Source organism: Montipora foliosa, chromosome 6 (genome assembly GCF_036669935.1).
Source record: "Montipora foliosa isolate CH-2021 chromosome 6, ASM3666993v2, whole genome shotgun sequence".
Taxonomy (NCBI): Eukaryota; Metazoa; Cnidaria; class Anthozoa; order Scleractinia; family Acroporidae; genus Montipora; species Montipora foliosa.
Window position 1 is genome coordinate 23,271,691 of NC_090874.1, and position 18,722 is coordinate 23,290,412.

Consider the following 18,722-nt stretch of genomic DNA (forward strand, 5'->3'; position numbering starts at 1 on the left):
ATGATTTATTCCTCATTTACCGATGAAAGTCAGACAAACCGGTAAAACAAACAAACCGGTAAAACATGGGTAGTGATTGTAATAAGTAAAGGCAAGCGACGAGTCAATTGGTAAGAGACAGGATTTCTTCCACTTGCAAAGGTGCCAGCTGAACCTGGAACTGCTTCTGCGACGTGTTCACATGCAATACGAGGGTTGCGTGGCATTTTTCCAACGCGAAACGAGCAGGTGTTTCAGAGTATTTGATTTAAAAATCGTATATTGCGAGATTCAGTCTTCTCTATCAAGTACAATCTCACAAAATAACGCTTTGCAACATCAAGAAATTAATCCGTGTTATGTTTGTTGTAAACCATTTAAACAAGGACTGGTTAACACAAAATATATCTCCCTCTAATAGTTTTAATTTTTTTTCGTGAAAAGGCAACACTGGTTTACATTCCATGCGCCAAGGACAGCGGTAGTACATTAGAAAGGCGCCAAAAATATGTAAGTCATCTGTTTTGAGACAGCGGAATATTATTAATCCCAGCAAGACGTTCATTTGTAAATGAGTGAATGGGAAGGAATCGGTTCGACGAACATGATGCATGACCACTTCAATGCATTACACTAAGTGCAAGCGGACGCAACAAATCCAAGCATTGATGGGAGTTGTTTGTTCGGCACATGTTGGATGGTTTGGCAGTGGTCTGCAAACATGCAGATGCAACTACTCCCAACAATGACTTGTAAGGGCGTGCAGTGTATTATGGGAAGGACAAGACTTGTTTTCAACATCTTAATGTGTTTCTATCCCCATAGAAACCACTTCTAATGCGCGTGCGTGGCCCCAAAAATGTTGGAAGAGCTGCATAAACGGATCCAACATTGTTGTGCTACGCTTTGGCGATCACAGAACAACACGCAACAACATTCGGCAGAGTATACGAACGGAAGCAACTTGCCACACGCAAAAATGTTGGGACTTTTTTTTTAATTAAATAAATAAAAGTAATTGAAAAGAAGAGCGGCACGCGAAAAGCGAATAGCAAAGTCTATACGTCTTGTGCGGTTTTTGCCTTCGGCAAAGGGCACAGTCTAAAAAAACAAAAGAAAAACATGCTTTCAAAGATATAGAGAAGATATTTACATTTTATTAGGTTTTGGATTTTTTGGAGACCCAGGTCCAAAGGCTTATCAAAGCCCGAACGGCTTCCCATTTCTTCTTTACAGAGAGGCATTGTTTTGTATTTGATAATTGTGTCACAGTTTAAAATGAAGCAAAAAGTTATTTAAATTAGGGGATGCTCTTTCAGCGCGACAAAGCCGGATACATTACTTGGCAATTAGGCAACAGAAATTGATTGGGAGTGGAGTTTGTGGTCAGAGCTACGTGGCCAGCCTCAGATCGAAATCCGTATATATGTGTAAGTAGCTGTGTTAACTCAAAGGCCTAGAAGTTGGCAAGACTGCAGCCATTTAAAAAGACTATTTCAAAATTTTTCCTTTTTGCATCTCCTGGCCAGAGTAAGTGTATCAAATTTTCTATCTCCCTATGATATAAACTTCACTTGATGTCGTCTACAAGTCCAACTTTCTTTAAAAACAATCTGTTATTAACTGGCGTTGTAACAATTTGTATAGGAAATGGTATGAACGCGAGTGACTTATGGGCACGAGTTATGTCTTTGATTGCGCAATTTGAAAACTTTCAAAACATCATGAGTGACCATAAATCGTATGAACTTACATACATACATTACATATGTATGTAATGTATGTATGTAAGTTCATACGATTTTTTATTTCTTATATACCCAACAAAATAACTTATTCGCTTTGTTTCCATAGCAACTTCCGTATTGCACACTATAACCTGTTTTTTGTACTCTATAACCTATTTATGCATTCGTCATTGACCAATCAAAATCGCGATATTTTATTGAGTATGAAACATGAAGTTAAAAGCGATGAGTTTACTGCCCTTTGTATATTTAAGGTGATTCCCTGGTTTTGCATTGCGCAACACTACTTCCCATAATTTCTTGCGTCATTTGCATGGCGCGCACAGTAGCGCGGGCACACTGATAAAATGGCGGATTTTCATTAACGCCAAGTCTAATCCGTCATGGAATGGCTCTTTTCTCCTGAATGAGTACAATGACGCCTATTTTTTATTTAAGATATTTGCTGAGAGCAGTGTTTCGATGGAGTAGAGGATAAATCAGCAAAAATCTATGGCCAGTTTTTTGGCAATGTCATAAAAATGTACGGAAGGAGCCATTACGAGTCGAATAGCTCACACTAAAGTAAAATCTATTTTGGAGTGTTAAGTACTCACAAAGGCATTCAAATAAATTTTTCAGGTACGTACTTGAATAGGCTATTTCCGAGTTCATGTCTATCTCCTCTTCAAAGCGAGTCAAAGTGCGAAAATTAGGTTTCATTCATATGTAAAGTAGAACTAATTACCATCACAAAAACTTCGCACTCAGTAGACTCGCTTTGAAGAGGAGGCAGACCTGAACTCGAAATGGCCTATTAACCATAAAATGACACCTCGCTCTGCGTTATACGTTGGAAAACATTTCATGAAATCGAGCTGAATTTGTCCAACATTGGGGGTGCGCAGCAATTATTGTCAAAGTAGTTCAAATAGCCGTATTCGTCAGCGTCATATAGTGAAAACGAGCAAGGTGATCCCGCTTTTTATTACATTTTTATCATCTCCTTGTCATGTTATAACGGTTTGCGAAGTTTCATGGGAAATCTATGACAACTTCTATTTCTAGGGAATCACCTTCAAAGATGTTTGTCAAGCGACTTTCCAATTAATAGTTTCATTTAGTGGAAGATTAATATCTTTGTGCCACTTTTCTTGACATTAAATTGGCCTTTCACATTTTTTTGGAACAATTTCTTTATAAATAAATTTAGTTGGTTTTTGACTCATTAGAAATTTTCATATTTAAGGGTTTTCGTGTTTCGCCTACGCAGATGGTTTATTGCTGAGATTATTCCAAAGAAGGTTAGAGGTCGAACTTTTAAGTTATATTTATCCTGAAAAGCATTAAAGGAGAGAAAACTAGAGGATTCGTTCCGTGTTAAACACGGACATTGCCTATACATGGAACCTTGAACTGGGCGAGCTGTCAGTCCGTTCATTTGAGACCTCGATAGCCACTAAAAGTGACGGCGACCTACAGATTTCATACGCAGGAAATAGTAATGTAGAAAAAAAGTGATTGAATATCCTGCTGCAAAACGAGTGAGGGTGAGTATAACGGTCATTTTACGTCACTGTTTGTGCCTTCTTTAAAAACCTTAGTGTTTTTTGTTTTTATTGTAGTTAACTGATGAGATACCGAAGCATCAACAGGATGCTATTCTATCTTTTTAGGCAGCAAGAAACCTGTGAAGTGGTTTCCATAAGACGAGTACAATCTGGAGGAGGTTAGATGTTATCATCATTTTGCTTCATGTTTTGTTAGATCTTATTTCGTCTTTTAATTTTCCTTTCCGTGTCCTCTTCTCGTTGAGTGTGCGAATGAATTTTCTGTTGTTTTTTTGTAAAGAATTCCAGTTACCTTCCCTCTTTTTACGTTGCTGCATTATTAATTTCAATATTATTTTTAAAATGCGCGCCTCCTTTGCATGGAACATCTCTTTGGAGCTTGATGCGCCTTAGTCTAAGGTTACGTCATCCTGGATATTGCAATTACTCATGTATAAAAATAGGCACGCACTGCGTACGTGTGGTAGAGCACAGCTCTGTTTTGTTTCCAGGAGATTCAAGTTGTCTTTGCGTAATATGTAGCTCTAATTGTACACGATTTTGTTTTGGTACCGTATACCATTATAGTGCCATGATGGATGTCTTAGGTAAATAGCCCCCTGAGAAGACGTGCGGTTACTAGTAAAATACTAAACCAAGAAAGATTTAAGAAAATAAAAGGGAATCGAGAAACATTGGCTTCGAGGCTGATATGTTGATCATTTTCAAGTTTCCTTAGAACTTCTTTTTTAACACCAGTTAAAGCGTGTGCCCTGAGCGTATGACAGCTTTCCAAAACAAAAGTATACGGAAGGTAATCCTGTCCGGCGGGGTTAGTATCTGGATGAGAGACCTCAAAATAAAACGACATAGGGCCAAAAATTATATTCTAACGCTCAAAAACGCGAACTAAGCAAGGTACAGGTTTTGTTAGCCTGCATTATGCAAAACAAATATTGATGCAAAAGTAAATAAGTATTGATAAACAGTTTATAGGAAGAGCAGAAGAAAGTTTTTAGAAGTGTCGATCGAGAATAAAATATTTTGCCATCAGCAACAAAATTTGCGACACGAAAGTAGTAGCCAAAACGCGGGCTCGGGGCCGGGGTAGTGTAGGGTTTCAATTTTTGTCGTTATTCTCCTGTACTGCTGATGCACTTTAGTCTGAGGTTACGTCATCGTGGATCCTATAACAAGATTTCCGCACAGGTCCCTACTTCGTTATGCATACGCTCTTTTGTTTCAAGAAAACAATAGTGATAACAATAGACATCCTCTGGGAATGTGGCTATATGGACTTTACAAAAACCGGTCTAACTCCTGACTGAAATACGGAAAATCGAACATTTTCTCTGCAATTTTGGAACTTTTAATTTCCTGAACTTTTACTCATTTTTTCAATTTTAGAATAAGCGAAAGAAGTAGAGTTTCAAGCAGTCGTTGTAATAGGGTTCAGGTTCTCAAGCGTAACAAACAGACAAAATAAGAGTACTGTTATCAAAAATTTAATGGCTACATGCACCTGCACTTTCGGTCTTTTTCTTTGACCGCGTTTTAACACAGCTTTTGGTTATTTCATGGCGACGAAGGAAAGTTTTGTTCTTTGCACCACTCTAGGCACCGCTCGGGATCGGCTATATTAAAGCAGAGACAATTTTCAAATGATCTCAATCTTGCTTTGCTGATGCTAGTACTTCGGTAGCCATCTTGATTATCACGAAGTCACCACTTTGCCTCAAAAGAGTCAAAACGTGAAACGATTAATTTCAATGAACTTGTGCATTAAAGTTTCCCATGAAGGATGCACCAATCAGACTGGAAGCGTGGTACACTCTTCCGTGCAATGAACTTATAAGTGTGCCGCACCGGGCATGAAGTAAAACTGAGCAGATCACAGATCGTAGCAATACTAGATAAACCTAAATCTATCGCAGGGACTAACCATAGGCCTAAACACTGTCTTTAGTTGTAATTAGGGTTATGGTTAGCATTATTAAAGGGATAGGGCTTTTTCAAAAGTAGTAAAACAGGGATCTCTAAACCTAGGAGTTGTGGGTTCGATTGTAGTTGCTCGGCATGGCACGGGTATATAATAATAATTGTGATGTAAATAGTCATCCAGAACTCAGAGTAAATATCATTTTTAATGGTTTGAATTAGCAACTTGACACGTTAGCTCAGTGGTCAAGAATAGTTAAGGACAAGTAAACCAAAGTTTCTACAGTAGGTCAATTCAAAGCAAGCCGCAAGTGACATAGCATTGCAATACCAGAAAAAGCTGAGCGGGATCTGGAAAAAAAAGGACAGGACGAAGGGATAGAAAGAGGAAAGCTGGGACGAAGAAGAGCAACGGTGTGAGCCATGTCGGCAAGGAAGACAGAGAGGGAGGGAGAAAGCGAGAGGGCGAGAGAAATGAGATCCATTTTTATTCATCCCGTAAGTACCAATAAGCCAATGTATATATATTTGATTCCCTTGGGTATACGTATTGTTCTACAAAACAATGACGCGAATGCATAATTAATTTATTCTGCATGCATAATGAAGTAGGGACCTGTACGGAAATCATTCCTCAAGTATTTGAGAAGAATGAAAATCTCCTAATATCATTGTCATAAGACACGCATGTAATTTCCCTAACATTATGGTTAGTGGCAGGTGTTCTATAAAGCACAAGAGTTTGAATGGAAAGTTCTGAATCGCAAAACCATGTGGACAAATCTATTGATTCTTTTACAAGATCATTTACTAACTTTTACTAACTTTTTGTTGACGTAACTGTGTGTTTGTCATATTATTTTACAGTGGTATACACCCTATGCAAAATGAAAAGGGACTGGGAGCGATACGTGCGAGAACGAGGCTAGTTGGGCCAAGAAAAAATGGCCGCCTGATGCGAAGGGCGCCAAATTTTAAATATGCCGGCAAATTGTTGTGTTCCCAAATGCACCAAAAAGCTGTACAGGACTGAAAATGGAAAGAAAATTTCCTACTTCAAGTTTCCAGATGATGTGAACCTCAAGAAACGTTGGCTGCATGCTATTCGTCGCGACGAATGTAAGGATTTTACTGTCAACCAAAACACGAAGATTTGCTCTCGTCACTTTAAACCTGAGGACTTTGTTAAGTCTGTCGGAGGCCAGCGTATTTATGTCAGGGAAGGGGTCGTGCCATCACGTTTTTCTTGGTCACAAAGTTCTCCGCTAAAGAGAAAGCCTCCTAAGAAACGTATGTTTACGTCGAATACAGACACAGAGTTGATAGTATCTCAAACAACTAGTGCAACTGAAACCAACGCTGATAACTGCACTTCATCGGCGGCTGGTAGCTCTGCTGATCATGACGTGCAAAACGACACGGATACGCAAGGAAACACGACAGAAGATTTCAAAGAACTTCTCGAAAAACTGAAGAGTCTGGAGCTTGAAAATGCTTCGCTAAAGGCTGAAATAGGAGTTTTGAAACGTCAGAAGGGTCTTGCAGATTCTCGCGTTTTTCAGTTGCGAAATTTTACCTGTGACGAGGACATCGCCTTTTACACCGGCTTTCCTAACTTTGCTACATTTAATGCTGTATATGAATTTTTGAACACTGGAACGAATGGGGAGAACATTAGGTACTGCTCGTCAAAAGAAAGGAGTGTCCCAAAGCGTTTTTATGATGAGAACGAAAATGAAACCGAGGAACCAGAGGAATGCACTCACAAAGGTAGAAAAAGGAGCTTAGAAGCAAGAGAGGAGTTTTTCCTTGTACTCTGCAGACTAAGAAGGGGATTTGCAGAAAAGCATCTGGCTCACTTGTTTCATATCTCTCAGTCAACAGTGAGCAGGATATTCCTGTCCTGGATAAATTACTTGTATCTTAAATTTGGTCAGGTATCTATATGGGCAAATAAGGAGGTTGTTACAGTTACTATGCCAGACAGCTTTAAAGACAAATACTCTTCCACCCGTGTAATAATCGATTGCACAGAGATTAGATGTCAGATGCCTTCCAGCCTTCTTTTGAATTCGAAACTGTTCAGCTCGTATAAAAACCACGTAACTCTGAAAGGCTTAGTTGGAATTGCTCCTAGTGGAGCTATAACTTTTATCAGTCAACTATACAGTGGAAGTATTTCCGATCGCGAAATTGTTGAGAGAAGTGGTTTTCTGAAGTTAGATTTTGATAAAGGTGACACTGTGATGGCCGATAAAGGCTTTACAATTGAAGATCTCCTTCCACTGGGTGTGAACCTAAACATTCCACCTTTTCTAGGGTTGTATACCCAAATGACAGCACAAGATGTTATCAAGACCCAGGAAATTGCCTCGGTAAGAATACATATCGAACGAGCTATTAACAAAGTCAAGAACTTCCGCATTTGGGATAGTGTCGTACCACTTAGTCTATTTGGGGTGGTAAATCAAATGTGGAGTGTCTGTGCCTTTTTGTGTAACATGCACGATCCTCTTATTTCCACGTAACATTTAGGCAAAGCAATAATGCCTTCTACAGAAGACAACATTATTTAATAAAAGCGCCAGACCCTAATGTTATGTCTCAGAAAGAGCACAGATTTGGTAAACTAGGGTTTCGGCATCTTTGTGCGCTAGGAGCTAGTAAACTGTCATTTATCTTCGTACAGTCATTGTGCTCAAGAACTGAGAATAAAGAAACAAATCTTACAAAAGTTTTATCTTGAAAGACATCAAGGTTGATACTCTGTTTTAGACATATGTGTCATTGCTACAATTTAACAACAATGACACGCTTTTCTAATGTTTACAGAATTCTAAAGCGGCTGGCTCTATAAAATGATTGAAATAGCAGTTCTTAAGGCATTCATTCAATGTGTCCCAGAACTGAGGATCAAATGTGATCCTCTCTACACTCATGCCTTTGCTGGTGTAAATTACAAAATCACACCAGCTAGCCCCTGTAACAGCAAGTTGACCCTGTATTTGAAAGTAGTACTGATGTCCCCTTTTCAGTCTTGGCTGTCCATTTACATTTTCTGCAAAGAAACTTTCATCTGCACATGCATCTAAGGGACTTACATGAAACTTAGTGAAGGGACATTTAACCTCTACTAGTCCAAAAGGCTTACTACAACTATGATCAATGACCTTGCCATCTGGCGATGCTGCCAAAATTGGACAGGCCATACTCACAACAAGGCCACCTTTTAACACTGTAACTGGATTCCTAGCTGCAAACATATATTTTCCATATTCTTTCAAGGCTACAGGTTCATAGGTTTTCCCGTGTTCTGTCTGCTTGGAAGTAAATGGCTTGGGATGAAGCAGATTGTTTACTAAAGAGGCATGATTTCTTTTCCTTTTTGCAATGGTGTGGAAATTAGAAGCTGTAAACCGAAATTTTCTTTCAGCATTCCATTCTTGGGAGGCTGCTTGTTCTCTTGTAGTCTTCTCTATGTTATTGAGCTTTACCTCATCAACAGTCAAATGATCCAGGAGTGCTTCTTGGTTCCTGCTCAAACCATCTGGCTTTTTGTACTGTTCAGAATGTTGCAAAGGAAATGCAGGAAACGCAGATATAGCATTTTGGTCATCATTACCATCATTGCCGTCTGCTCTAGGCACTGAGTCAATATTGCAGAAAACTTGAAAATTGGACTCGGAAAACTGTAACTGATAACTTGCATATGAACCACTCGGAGATTTTCCAAATTTTGTTTCCTGTAAGTTAGTACCACCAGGAGAAATGATTTGAGACAGGGCAAATTTAGGATTGATCTTTTGAAGCTTGTCTTTCAACATAACTTCATCTGCTGTTTGTGTGCTCAAGTTTTTTCTAGCTTCATACAATAAACACCTCACACCACTATCAGGATCATAATCGCTATCTAATTTGGACCTCTTTACATTGAGTTCCATGACAGGTTGGGGCTTGATTTTTTCCCCTCTTGCAGGTCTGTGCCACAGCTGTAAACTGGAGGTGCATGCCTTAGGTTGTGCCATATCAGATTCATGGTCCAACTCCTTGACATTTTGACAGCTATACAAGCTAAACTTACAAAGTTTCATCATAAGTGCAAGTACATGATTACAAAAGCCAGCAGATCCCGCCACGCACGTACATGAAGAATACTTTACACTTCCACTCACTAAACAAAGTGCAACTTTTAATTTATGAGGGGCTTCATTTTTTTTAAAGCTATGATGACACAAACATTGAAAAAAGAAATATTCATTGTCACTAGCAGCAACTACGTCCTTCAAGTATTCGTCTTCAAGGAACGTCTTGGCTTTTCTCATGCTTGTTGGAACTGTATGGCTCTGTTTACTTCGGTCAATGTTTTTTCCAGACTGAGAGACATGCAAATCCATTTCTGCCTTTGTAAACAATGGCATTCGTTGTAAGCTTGTTGACCACCCAGTCGATGGAAACCTTACAGTACTTTCCTTTAGCAACGGATCATTTCGAGTTTGTAATTTTTCTTGTCTCTGCTTTCGACGCGTGTAAATAAGGTTCTTGTCCGGATCCACAACATCTTTATCACGACCAGAAGCCACATATTCAAGAACTCTACGGAAAAATTAGCACACCAGTTAATTGTGCAGAAACAGGTAGGCGACGGAAATAAACATTAAATCTCCTGATCTCTACTTGAAATAAGAAATAAGACATGTTAAATAGCGAATCCTTTTAACCAAGTACAGTATAAAAAAGCCCTCATTATTACGACTACTGAGAAATACATCGATAAGCTTACTTGCCTTTTTGCTAACTGTGCCTTTGTTTTTAATCCTTTTGCCGGGTCGCCACGACATTTTAACCAAAAGCGAAGCTCATCCGTGGTGAGTGTTGTAGGATTTCGTCCTTGAAGAGATGCTCCTGGTATATCGCCCTCGAAAAGACGGCTGGCACTTACAGTTTGATCAGCAGCCATTTTTACCACGAGTAAACAGAACAAGGCCCAACTAGCCTCGTTCTCGCACGTATCGCTCCCAGTCCCTTTTCATTTTGCATAGGGTGTATTGTTACGTAAGATACGTATTAGGGCCATACTTTGTGTAAGAGCGGTTCACGTGTCCTTGTCGTGGGAACAACATGTTCTTTTGACGTTCGGAATAAAAGTTGATCTTTTGTGAAAACAGGACTGGAGTTTACTTCATGGTGACCCCGACGTGACACATATAAAGACCACGGATCAAGGAAAGACAGTTTGGATCTTTAAAGGATGCTCCAGAAAAAGGATTCGAAAGGACACGGTGAACAATAATAGCACAGGCGGGTTTACAAGATCTTGATCTTAATTAAGAGAGGCTGTCTGTGAAGTCATCTGTGTGAACTGTCCCAACACTTGTGATCAGGATTGTAGAGATTTTTTTGTCTAAAATATTGAAAAGTTTTGTACTAGCAGGCTCTAAAGTCAACGGATGGATAAATGGCTTGTTGATGATCGAACACAGGTATTCTAACGTGGAAGGTGAAGATGAAGTGACGGTGTACCCTCTGATTTGGCGCCTGTGGCATATTGGTGGATGAGATCCTTTTTGGGGAAGCAGGGAAATGAGAGATCACAACATTTACTGTATACATCGTGGTGCTTTATTGCTTCTTGAGAACTTCGACGTCGTTCACATGCAACTAAAATCTAGGTTTTCCTCTCTAGCATAAAACTAAACTCTAAATAAGTTTTCCCTTTTTAACATCCTCCCCTTCATCTGTATAATGTCCTGTTCACCTGTAACACAAATGAAAACTTTAGGAAAGTTTCATCCACCACAAAGTGTTTCCAAAAAAACGATCGGCTCCGTTGGTACGAAGAAAAATCGAACTGAGAGAGGACTGCATTGCGATGCGGTTGTTACATTAAAACTGGAGAACAAATTGTGGAATTTAGTCATTTGGTGGCATAGTATGACAACTTTGATCAATCACAAAACACGCAGGTCGCAAATTAATGTGTCGCCATAGGCAGCCCAAGCTCGCTTCACTACAGACAGCCGTTGAGAATTTAAACGCGTTATAAGACTTTGTATGGGAAATAAAATACCGTCGATTGTAAAGCCTAAAAAATGTTCAATTAACTTTCATTCAATAAAATGAATAAAAATGATTCAACTCTGGTGTATTCTTGTGCCTTTTGGAGTTTATTTTACAGTTTCGGGAGGTCCGTGTTTTCAATATTCTGAGACGAAGTCAAGGCTGCACACTAAGAGTTCGACCGTTGTCAGCTCGGAGGCGGTTTGCCACTCGAAAATCCATCCCAGCCGCGATTTTTTCACGCAAAGCTAAAGCCACATCATTTGCGAACCTCCGTGAATGTTTGGTAGTCAAAAATCCCCACACACTTGGCTGGAAATGAGCGTTTTCTGCTTCGATTCCACGATAGCTGATGAATTTAACAGCAACTGATAACCGCACAGGACACGGAGCTTGGGCCCAAGGACAAATTAGCTCCACCCGATGAGGGTACAGTCATTTCATGTACAACACTCACCCTATCCCCACAGTGGCTTCTCGAACACCATGGTTACGAGTGACGCTGTGGGATGGGGTAAGTGTTGTATATGAAAGACTGTACCCTCATCGGGTGGAGTTAATTTGACCTCGGACCTAAGCTCCGTGTCCTGTGCGGTTATCAGTTGCTGTTAAATTCATCAGCTATCGTGGAATTGAAGCAGAAAACGCTCATTTCCAGCCAAGTGCGTGGAGATTTTTGACTACGAAACATTCACGGAGGTTCGCAAGTGATGTGGCTTTAGCTTTGCGTGAAAAAATCGCGGCTGGGATGAATTTTCGAGTCGCAAACCGCCTCTGAGCTGACAACGGTCGAATTCTCAGTGCGCAGCCTTTACTTCGTCTTAGAGCATTGAAAACACGGACTTCCCGAAACTGTAAAATAAACTCCAAAAGGCACAAGAATACACCAGAGGTGAGTCATTTTTATTCATTTTATTGAATGAAAGTTAATTGAGCATTTTTATAGGCTTTACAATCGACGGTATTTTATTTCACATACAAAGTCTTATAACGCGTTTAAATTCTCAACGGCTGTCTGTAGTGACGTGAGCTTGGGCTGCCTATGGTGTCGCAAAGCGAGGGAAAACGCATAGACGTAAAACGTAATACGTTTTGCTTTCGCTTTTGATTGGCTGAGAATTTTGCTAAAAACAACACAAATTAAGGAAAGTAGTCACTGTTTTGTTCAATTATACAAATTTAAACTAGTTACCTCACAATCAGTAAGTGTGGAACCATTTATCCATGTCAGGTTGCTTTCTTTCAAAGCAAATTTTTGAAATAATGTCGTCTATCCTCTTGCTGAGATCATCAAACTTCTTCACATGATGAATGTTTGTGCTGTTGCCCATGGCAATGTTTGTCAACTCGTTGTTGTCTACGAATGGACCGACGCCAACTGCAATGATTTTTACACCCTTATCCTGGTGGAAACAAATAGATAAACTAATGCATTATTACAAAGTACAGTCCCGGCACTCAGAGATTTGCATCATACTTGAGTGATATCAAACTAACACATGTACATCATTCTCTGGCAGGACAGTCACCCATTCCATGAATGGAACCAAAGTAATCACTGCAGGGTTATTTCTATAGAAGCTGCGGTACCGGTGTCGGTGGGGTCTAGGGAAGACAAAATAAACGAGTTGACAGCGATAAATAAACCACCGTGTGCTTCGTATCGTGAGCCCTCTGTTATTTCAGCAGCGCGATAATTAGGGCGTTAATAATAATAATGATAACGGTAACGATAATAATAATGATGACAACACTATCACATAATAATAATAATAATAATAATAATAATAATAATAATAATAATAATAATACTCTTCCTCCCTCAACAGAAACCGACAGCGACCTGTCATTAATAAGCACTCCTGCAAAACACGAGGTTTCTTACCTACTTGAAACTCCCGGGAGCTTCTACCAGCCGTTGGAGAGTAGCTCAGATTCTGAGAAGACAGTTCGAGGAACTAGATCAAGTAGAGATAGAGGAAGATGCCGTGGGATATGGCGTCGGATAGAACTCAACGATTACACATTTGTAAAGCAAAACAAGTGGTCGATGCAGCTCTTGGAGAGATTGCGCCACAAGACGCTGAAAAACTCTGGATATCCTTAGTTCAATCTAAATTTGCAGCTCAGCAGACGAATGACGAAGCTATTGACTTTAAGCTAGCAGACGCGCCTGCAGAATGTTACAAGAAGGCAGGACACGGGGGATCACCAAGACAAATCGTATCTATTGTGACAGACAAAACAGATTTTGAAACCTTGCAAAACTGGCTTCCTGGTCTTACTCGGTACAGGTTTAAGATCAAAAGGCACCATCGGATCCTTCCTGCCGAGGTTCTGTTGTCTCTGCTGTTTCTTCCGGAAAAATGTATGTGTCACCAGGACAGCTTGACCACTTTTTTTACTTTATAACCAGCTCCCACATTGTGCAATTCTTGCCATTTGGCGAGAAAACGCTCAAGTTGTCTACGAAAGAAGAGATTGCAGTGCCAAACGTAATCAGAACATTAATCCCCGAGCGAATGGTGCAGCAGTATAATGCGTTTTGTCGTGAGTCAGGTTTCGTATCGATGGCACGCAGTATACTACTCGCAATTTTAAATGTCTGCTCGGCGTCTACAAGAAACTCCCTTCAGGCGCTTGATTATTTTACTGCGCAAGAAGCAAAAGCCTTTGAAGACCTAGAGGGTGTAGTTGAAGAAATTGACGAAAAGTGTGGAAAGGGTTGTCTTTGGGTTGAAGAAAAAAAGGAGCAGATGAAATCAGCCAAGAGATACCTGAAGGGTGACTACAAGGTATTAGTTTTTCTTGTAATTTTATTGTATTTTAAATGTACCGACAAAAAAAAATCCACATTTTGCTATCGTAATAAGACTTATATAGGATACAGAAAATAGACTAACACTTAAACTGAATGCATTTAACTACAAGGAAAAATTGAGAGCCCTTTAAGTACTGCAGTGACATCTGCAGATCGTGTCAGCTTAAAAAGCTGAAGTTTCCTGCACTGTATATACTTTGTCATAAAAACTAAAAATTAGTTTAATGATAAGTGTGAATTTAGCTAAATTTTGTAGCAATTTTAGAATGTACATTTTAAAATAAAACAGAAAGGTAGCCGTTTTTTATCATGAGAAGATACTGTGCAACACAAATGATTGATGGATTTATACAAAGTATATTCAAATGTGCGCTGATAAGGGTACACAATACCAGACGTTTTGAGGGTGCTTCCTCGTCCTCAGTGGTTGAAAGCAACTCACTAAGGAAGAAAGAGAACCCTCGAAACGTTTGGTGCTTTGTACCCTTATCAACGCACAATTAGATAAACTTTGTTTTATCATGCACTCATTACCCGAAGAAGAAACAGTTGACAGTTCCTTCCTTCAAACTAACCGTTTATTCTTGTTCTGTAGGTGTATGATTCAATGCGCGCCAGGCTATCAATGACCCAGGCGACCAAGGTTATCTTTTAAACTGTGACCATGACCACGAAGACCGCTGTGGCAGTTGCTTTCAACTTGCTTTAGTTGTTGCTGAAATCGAGGAAACTCTGGAAGAGTTGAACTGCCCGAATGATACCAAAGACGAGTTGAACTTTGTGATCGTCCAGTCCAAACAATATCTTAATGCCTGAAAGTTCCACTTTCTCCGTTCGGCTAATCAAGATGAATGCAGGCTAGATATCCTGAAGGAACTCGATGAATCCTCAGTATTAATTGGGTTGGATTGGGCCATAAAAAACCTTCGACGCAAATTTCGCATAAGTCAAACTGACTGGTTTGCCAAACGAGGGATTCCATGGCATATTGCAGTGGCAATCAGGAGAGGAACTGATTCACAAATGGAAATGCTGACGTTTGTACATATATTTGATAGCTGCAATCAGGACAGTCGCACCGTCCTTGCCATTCTAAACGACGTTTTCCATCGACTAAAAGGTGTCATGCCGCAGTAACGTTACAGTCAGTTTACCTAAGGCAAGATAACGCTCAGCCCGCCTGACTGATATCACTGCTCGTTATCCCTCGTCACAGCTAGACAAGTGGCAGAGGTAAATGGTCTACGTCTTCCACTACGTCTGCACAAGGAGGGAAAGATCCTTGCGATCGGAAAGCGGCGACAATAAAATCTCTCAAGTGAAGCTATGATCTTCGCAGTTATGAGAGCAATTTTTACAATTGCGTAGAGAAGCCTGAAAAATTCAGGACTTCAACGGGGTTTGAACCCGTGACCTCGCGATTCCGGTGCGACGCTCTAACCAACTGAGCTATGAAGCCACTGACGTTGGGAGCTGGTCATTTGTGGGTTCTAATGGTCCCGTGAGGGATAAATCAATGATGAAATGGTATATGAAATGAATCATATGTGAAGTGCGGATATGAAATCAAGTGAAGCTATGATCTTCACAGTTATGAGAGCAACTTTTACAATTGCGTAGAGAAGCCTGAAAAATCATAGCTTCACTTGATTTCATATCCGCAGTTCACATATGATTCATTTCATATACCATTTCATCATTAATAAAATCTCTCATGATCTTAAGTCAGGGCACGATATTGAAACAGCATCACAGATGCTGGAGGCAATCAATTCTTTCGTTGGTGTCGCAGGAGTAGATGATCTGTAGTCCACCAACGTCTCCTCTAAGAACATCAATGAAGTGGGAGGGTGTAAGCTTTACCAGCAGCGTTCAGTACGATGAAGAGTGTTTAAGAGTATGGAAAGATGAAAAGGTTGGTCCGGGAAAACTCATGCCGTACTGTAAGTTTCATTGTACATGCGAGCTACCATCTCTATCCAGCTCAAGTGACTTCTCTGTCAAAATGAACTTTGGCCCTATAAAGCGAAGACGAATAAGAAACCCACTGCTGATCGTAAAGACGATCAGAATGATGGCAAGGATGGTGATGATAATGACATCGACCATGACTGTGATAGTGATGATGATGACGGCAACGACCATGGCGAAAGTGCATGGCACAACGCAGACAAGCCAAAGGATGTTTTGTTTAGTTGCCCTGAAGAGGGATGAACTAAATCTTACCAAAGATATTCGTTTCTTTTGAATCACATCGATCGCGCCATAATGGGGTACGCTTCAAGGTTGAAACAAGGTGCGACTGCAATACCTGAACTAAGCCTAGGCAAAGAAGTACGAATTACAGCTCCTTACGCTTTCTCCGAGGTGCTCTCGCACCGGAAGTACTCGTTTTTCTACCAAACAGAACGAGTGCTTGAGCACCAAATTTCAGATCGGACAGCGCACTGGTCGTAAAGCAGATCCTGCAAGTGTGGCTAAATAGCTATGCGGAAAGCGAAGGATGTCAATGGTGAACGGCTCTTTGACAGTACCGAATTTCTTACTGCGCAACAGGTTGCTAGCTTTTATTCCCGCTTAGTTGCGAAGAAAACCACCGACGAGGATACGGAAGACGATGACAAGGAAGAAGATCCTACTGCTCACTTACAACGTTAAAACCATTTACAGCAGATGAGAGATAACATTGTAACAAGCATGTCCATCCAAAATGCCTATATCCAATCGTTTACGATTCATTTAACATCTGGGAACTTGTGCAAAAGTCTAAACTTGCATGGTTTTCGATAAAAATGCTGCAGGAAATTTGTTCCTCACCTGGCCTTGACATTTCTAACATTAATTAAGATCAAGCGAAAGCAGACCTACATCAACATCCCATTAGAGACCTTGTAAAGAGCTGCAAATGTCAACTTGCCACCTTCAAAGGACAGTAGACGTTTTCTCAGATGAAGCTTTTGCTTTTCGAGTTTCAGAAATATTTTATCTCAGTAACAGGTCTAGGTGTCAGGCAAGAAAACTTCATCATTTGTCTTTTTGACGTATTTTCTCAAGTTATTGGCCTAAATAATGTTTGTTTCAATTCACGAAAAGTGACACACCAGCCTGGAAGTTCACTTGTGCAGATGGGAAGAAGACATGTACACAAATTTTCTTTTAAGTGATCTTTCGATTTGATAATGTACGCGCCTCGAAGCAAAATTAAAATCTTTAGCAAGGCTACTAATTCTTTATGTTCAAATTTGTTTTTATAAAGCATGTTTTACGTGTGCTTTTAGCGGATCCTGGATCCTAACAGCTGTAATCTGATATTACTGGTGAAAGGAAATTTGCATACTGAGTCACAAAACGTTCGCGGCATGTAAGTTAGGGCAGTTCATCCTTCAGCTTGGCGCTTTTTCGGTGTTCAGCAGCATTTGAGACAAACGTTATGCTGGCAGATGAGAAAGAGAGGATTTTTTACGTTTTGAAATAACATAAACGAACTTCGTCGGAAAGCATGCGTGCTGGTTGAGTCACAAACAGTGTTGACAGAATGACAAAGTTGAAAAGATGGCAACGGGAAACATTTTGAGGCCGTAAAACTAGTCCTCAAACAAAGAATAGGGTAAGTACTTTAACATTTATCCCTTTATTCGCCAAGATTACAAAGACCTTTTAGGACAGACGTTTCAGAACCTTCACCCGGTCCACTGATGATTGTTGTGCATATGTTAAAGATGGCTTTACTTTATGTTGTCTGTAACATGATTTTCAAATAATTTCAGAGAAGCTCCAGCTGAAGCTCTGAATGATTTCCCAAAATAATTTTTAATATAAAAGTTTGTAGCTTGTAGTGTTTTCACCTTCTATCTTAAAAAATTCTGATCAAAGGAATATGATGAAAATGGTCGCTTTTTTCAACTACCTCACGTGGGTAAACAACAGGTAGCTGTAGGCTTTAGCTTTTTGTAATTATTACTCAGATTGTTGTAATTCTAAAAATATTACGCATTTGGGCCAACGACGAGTCATACTTTAAGTTTTAGCAATATGATTTATTTCTAGTGCGGTTGTTTTGAAAGGCGAGTCAAGCCAATCAGTAAATTTCAACCCTGTTTTTGGCTTGCAAAATCGACGGGCGGGGCTTGAAACCGTTTTCCACTTTTTTCTCGGAAACGAACGGATCTTTCGAATAAAAAACTACATAACGTTTGTATACTTGAGCGATTTTGATTTTTTGAGCCTTACTGGTACCACGAATTTGTGCACGGAAATGTTAAAGTACCAATTTTGTGCACGGACTCGCTCTTAATATCTCTAATTTATTAAAAACTGAACTACGGATATCACATTTCCAGCATTTTCATTGGCTCGCCGGACACAGGTTATCAGCTCAAATACCTGCACTACCAGATATGGTCAATGAACACAACAGTAAATACACAGTTTTGCGGCTCCGAGAAAAAATTCAACATAAAAGAGTTGTGATGTTGGGGTTTTTAATAAAACAATTATTCTACTCGGGCTTGCTGGATATGAAATGATCATAACCAACTCGGCGCTACGCGCCTCGTTGCTTATATATATCATTTCATATCCAGCGCGCCCTCGTAGAATAATTGTTAAATGCCATTACCTTCAAAGGCTTTCTAACTTCTGGATATGGTT

At 39.9% G+C, this 18,722-nt stretch overlaps 3 protein-coding genes and 1 non-coding gene across 7 annotated transcripts in view; 1 reads left to right on the forward strand and 3 right to left on the reverse strand.

Annotated features, from left to right (window-relative positions):
• Window positions 1-6,174: 6,174 nt before the first annotated feature.
• LOC138005214 (uncharacterized) lies at window positions 6,175-7,722 on the forward strand. Its single transcript, XM_068851476.1, has one exon. It carries the CDS (start codon window positions 6,175-6,177, stop codon window positions 7,720-7,722), a length of 1,548 nt encoding a protein of 515 aa, XP_068707577.1.
• Window positions 7,723-8,013: 291 nt separating this feature from the next.
• Window positions 8,014-10,151, reverse strand: LOC138005215 (uncharacterized). Its single transcript, XM_068851477.1, has 2 exons — window positions 9,979-10,151; window positions 8,014-9,787 (listed from the first exon to the last, which is right to left on the reverse strand). Exons 1-2 carry the CDS (start codon window positions 10,149-10,151, stop codon window positions 8,014-8,016), a joined length of 1,947 nt encoding a protein of 648 aa, XP_068707578.1.
• A 625-nt stretch (window positions 10,152-10,776) lies between these two features.
• Window positions 10,777-18,722, reverse strand: part of LOC138006998 (cartilage matrix protein-like) — an 18,286-nt gene continuing 10,340 nt past the window's right edge. For 2 of the 4 annotated variants that reach the window (XM_068853651.1, XM_068853652.1), the window contains exons 7-9: window positions 18,691-18,722; window positions 12,444-12,654; window positions 10,779-10,949 (exon numbers count right to left, since the gene is read on the reverse strand). The exon at window positions 18,691-18,722 is cut by the window's right edge and continues 378 nt beyond it. In XM_068853651.1, the coding sequence (XP_068709752.1) occupies window positions 12,451-12,654; window positions 18,691-18,722 (236 nt within the window). In that variant the 3' untranslated portion in view covers window positions 10,779-10,949; window positions 12,444-12,450. Of the gene's footprint in view, window positions 10,950-12,443; window positions 12,655-18,690 lie in introns of all 4 variants that reach the window. The other 2 variants (XM_068853653.1, XM_068853654.1) reach the window with 2 other exon arrangements.
• On the reverse strand, window positions 15,459-15,531 carry Trnas-gga (transfer RNA serine (anticodon GGA)). The gene has a single exon. It is a non-coding gene; the product is annotated as a tRNA-Ser (tRNA).

Coding starts and splice junctions, on each gene's coding strand:
- LOC138005214 (XM_068851476.1), top strand. CDS start 6,175: ATGCCGGCAAATTGTTGTGTTCCCAAATGCACCAAAAAGCTGTACAGG.
- LOC138005215 (XM_068851477.1), bottom strand. CDS start 10,151: ATGGCTGCTGATCAAACTGTAAGTGCCAGCCGTCTTTTCGAGGGCGAT. Junction 9,788..9,978: donor AAGGCACAGTTAGCAAAAAG/GCAAGTAAGCTT, acceptor ATTTTTCCGTAG/AGTTCTTGAATATGTGGCTT.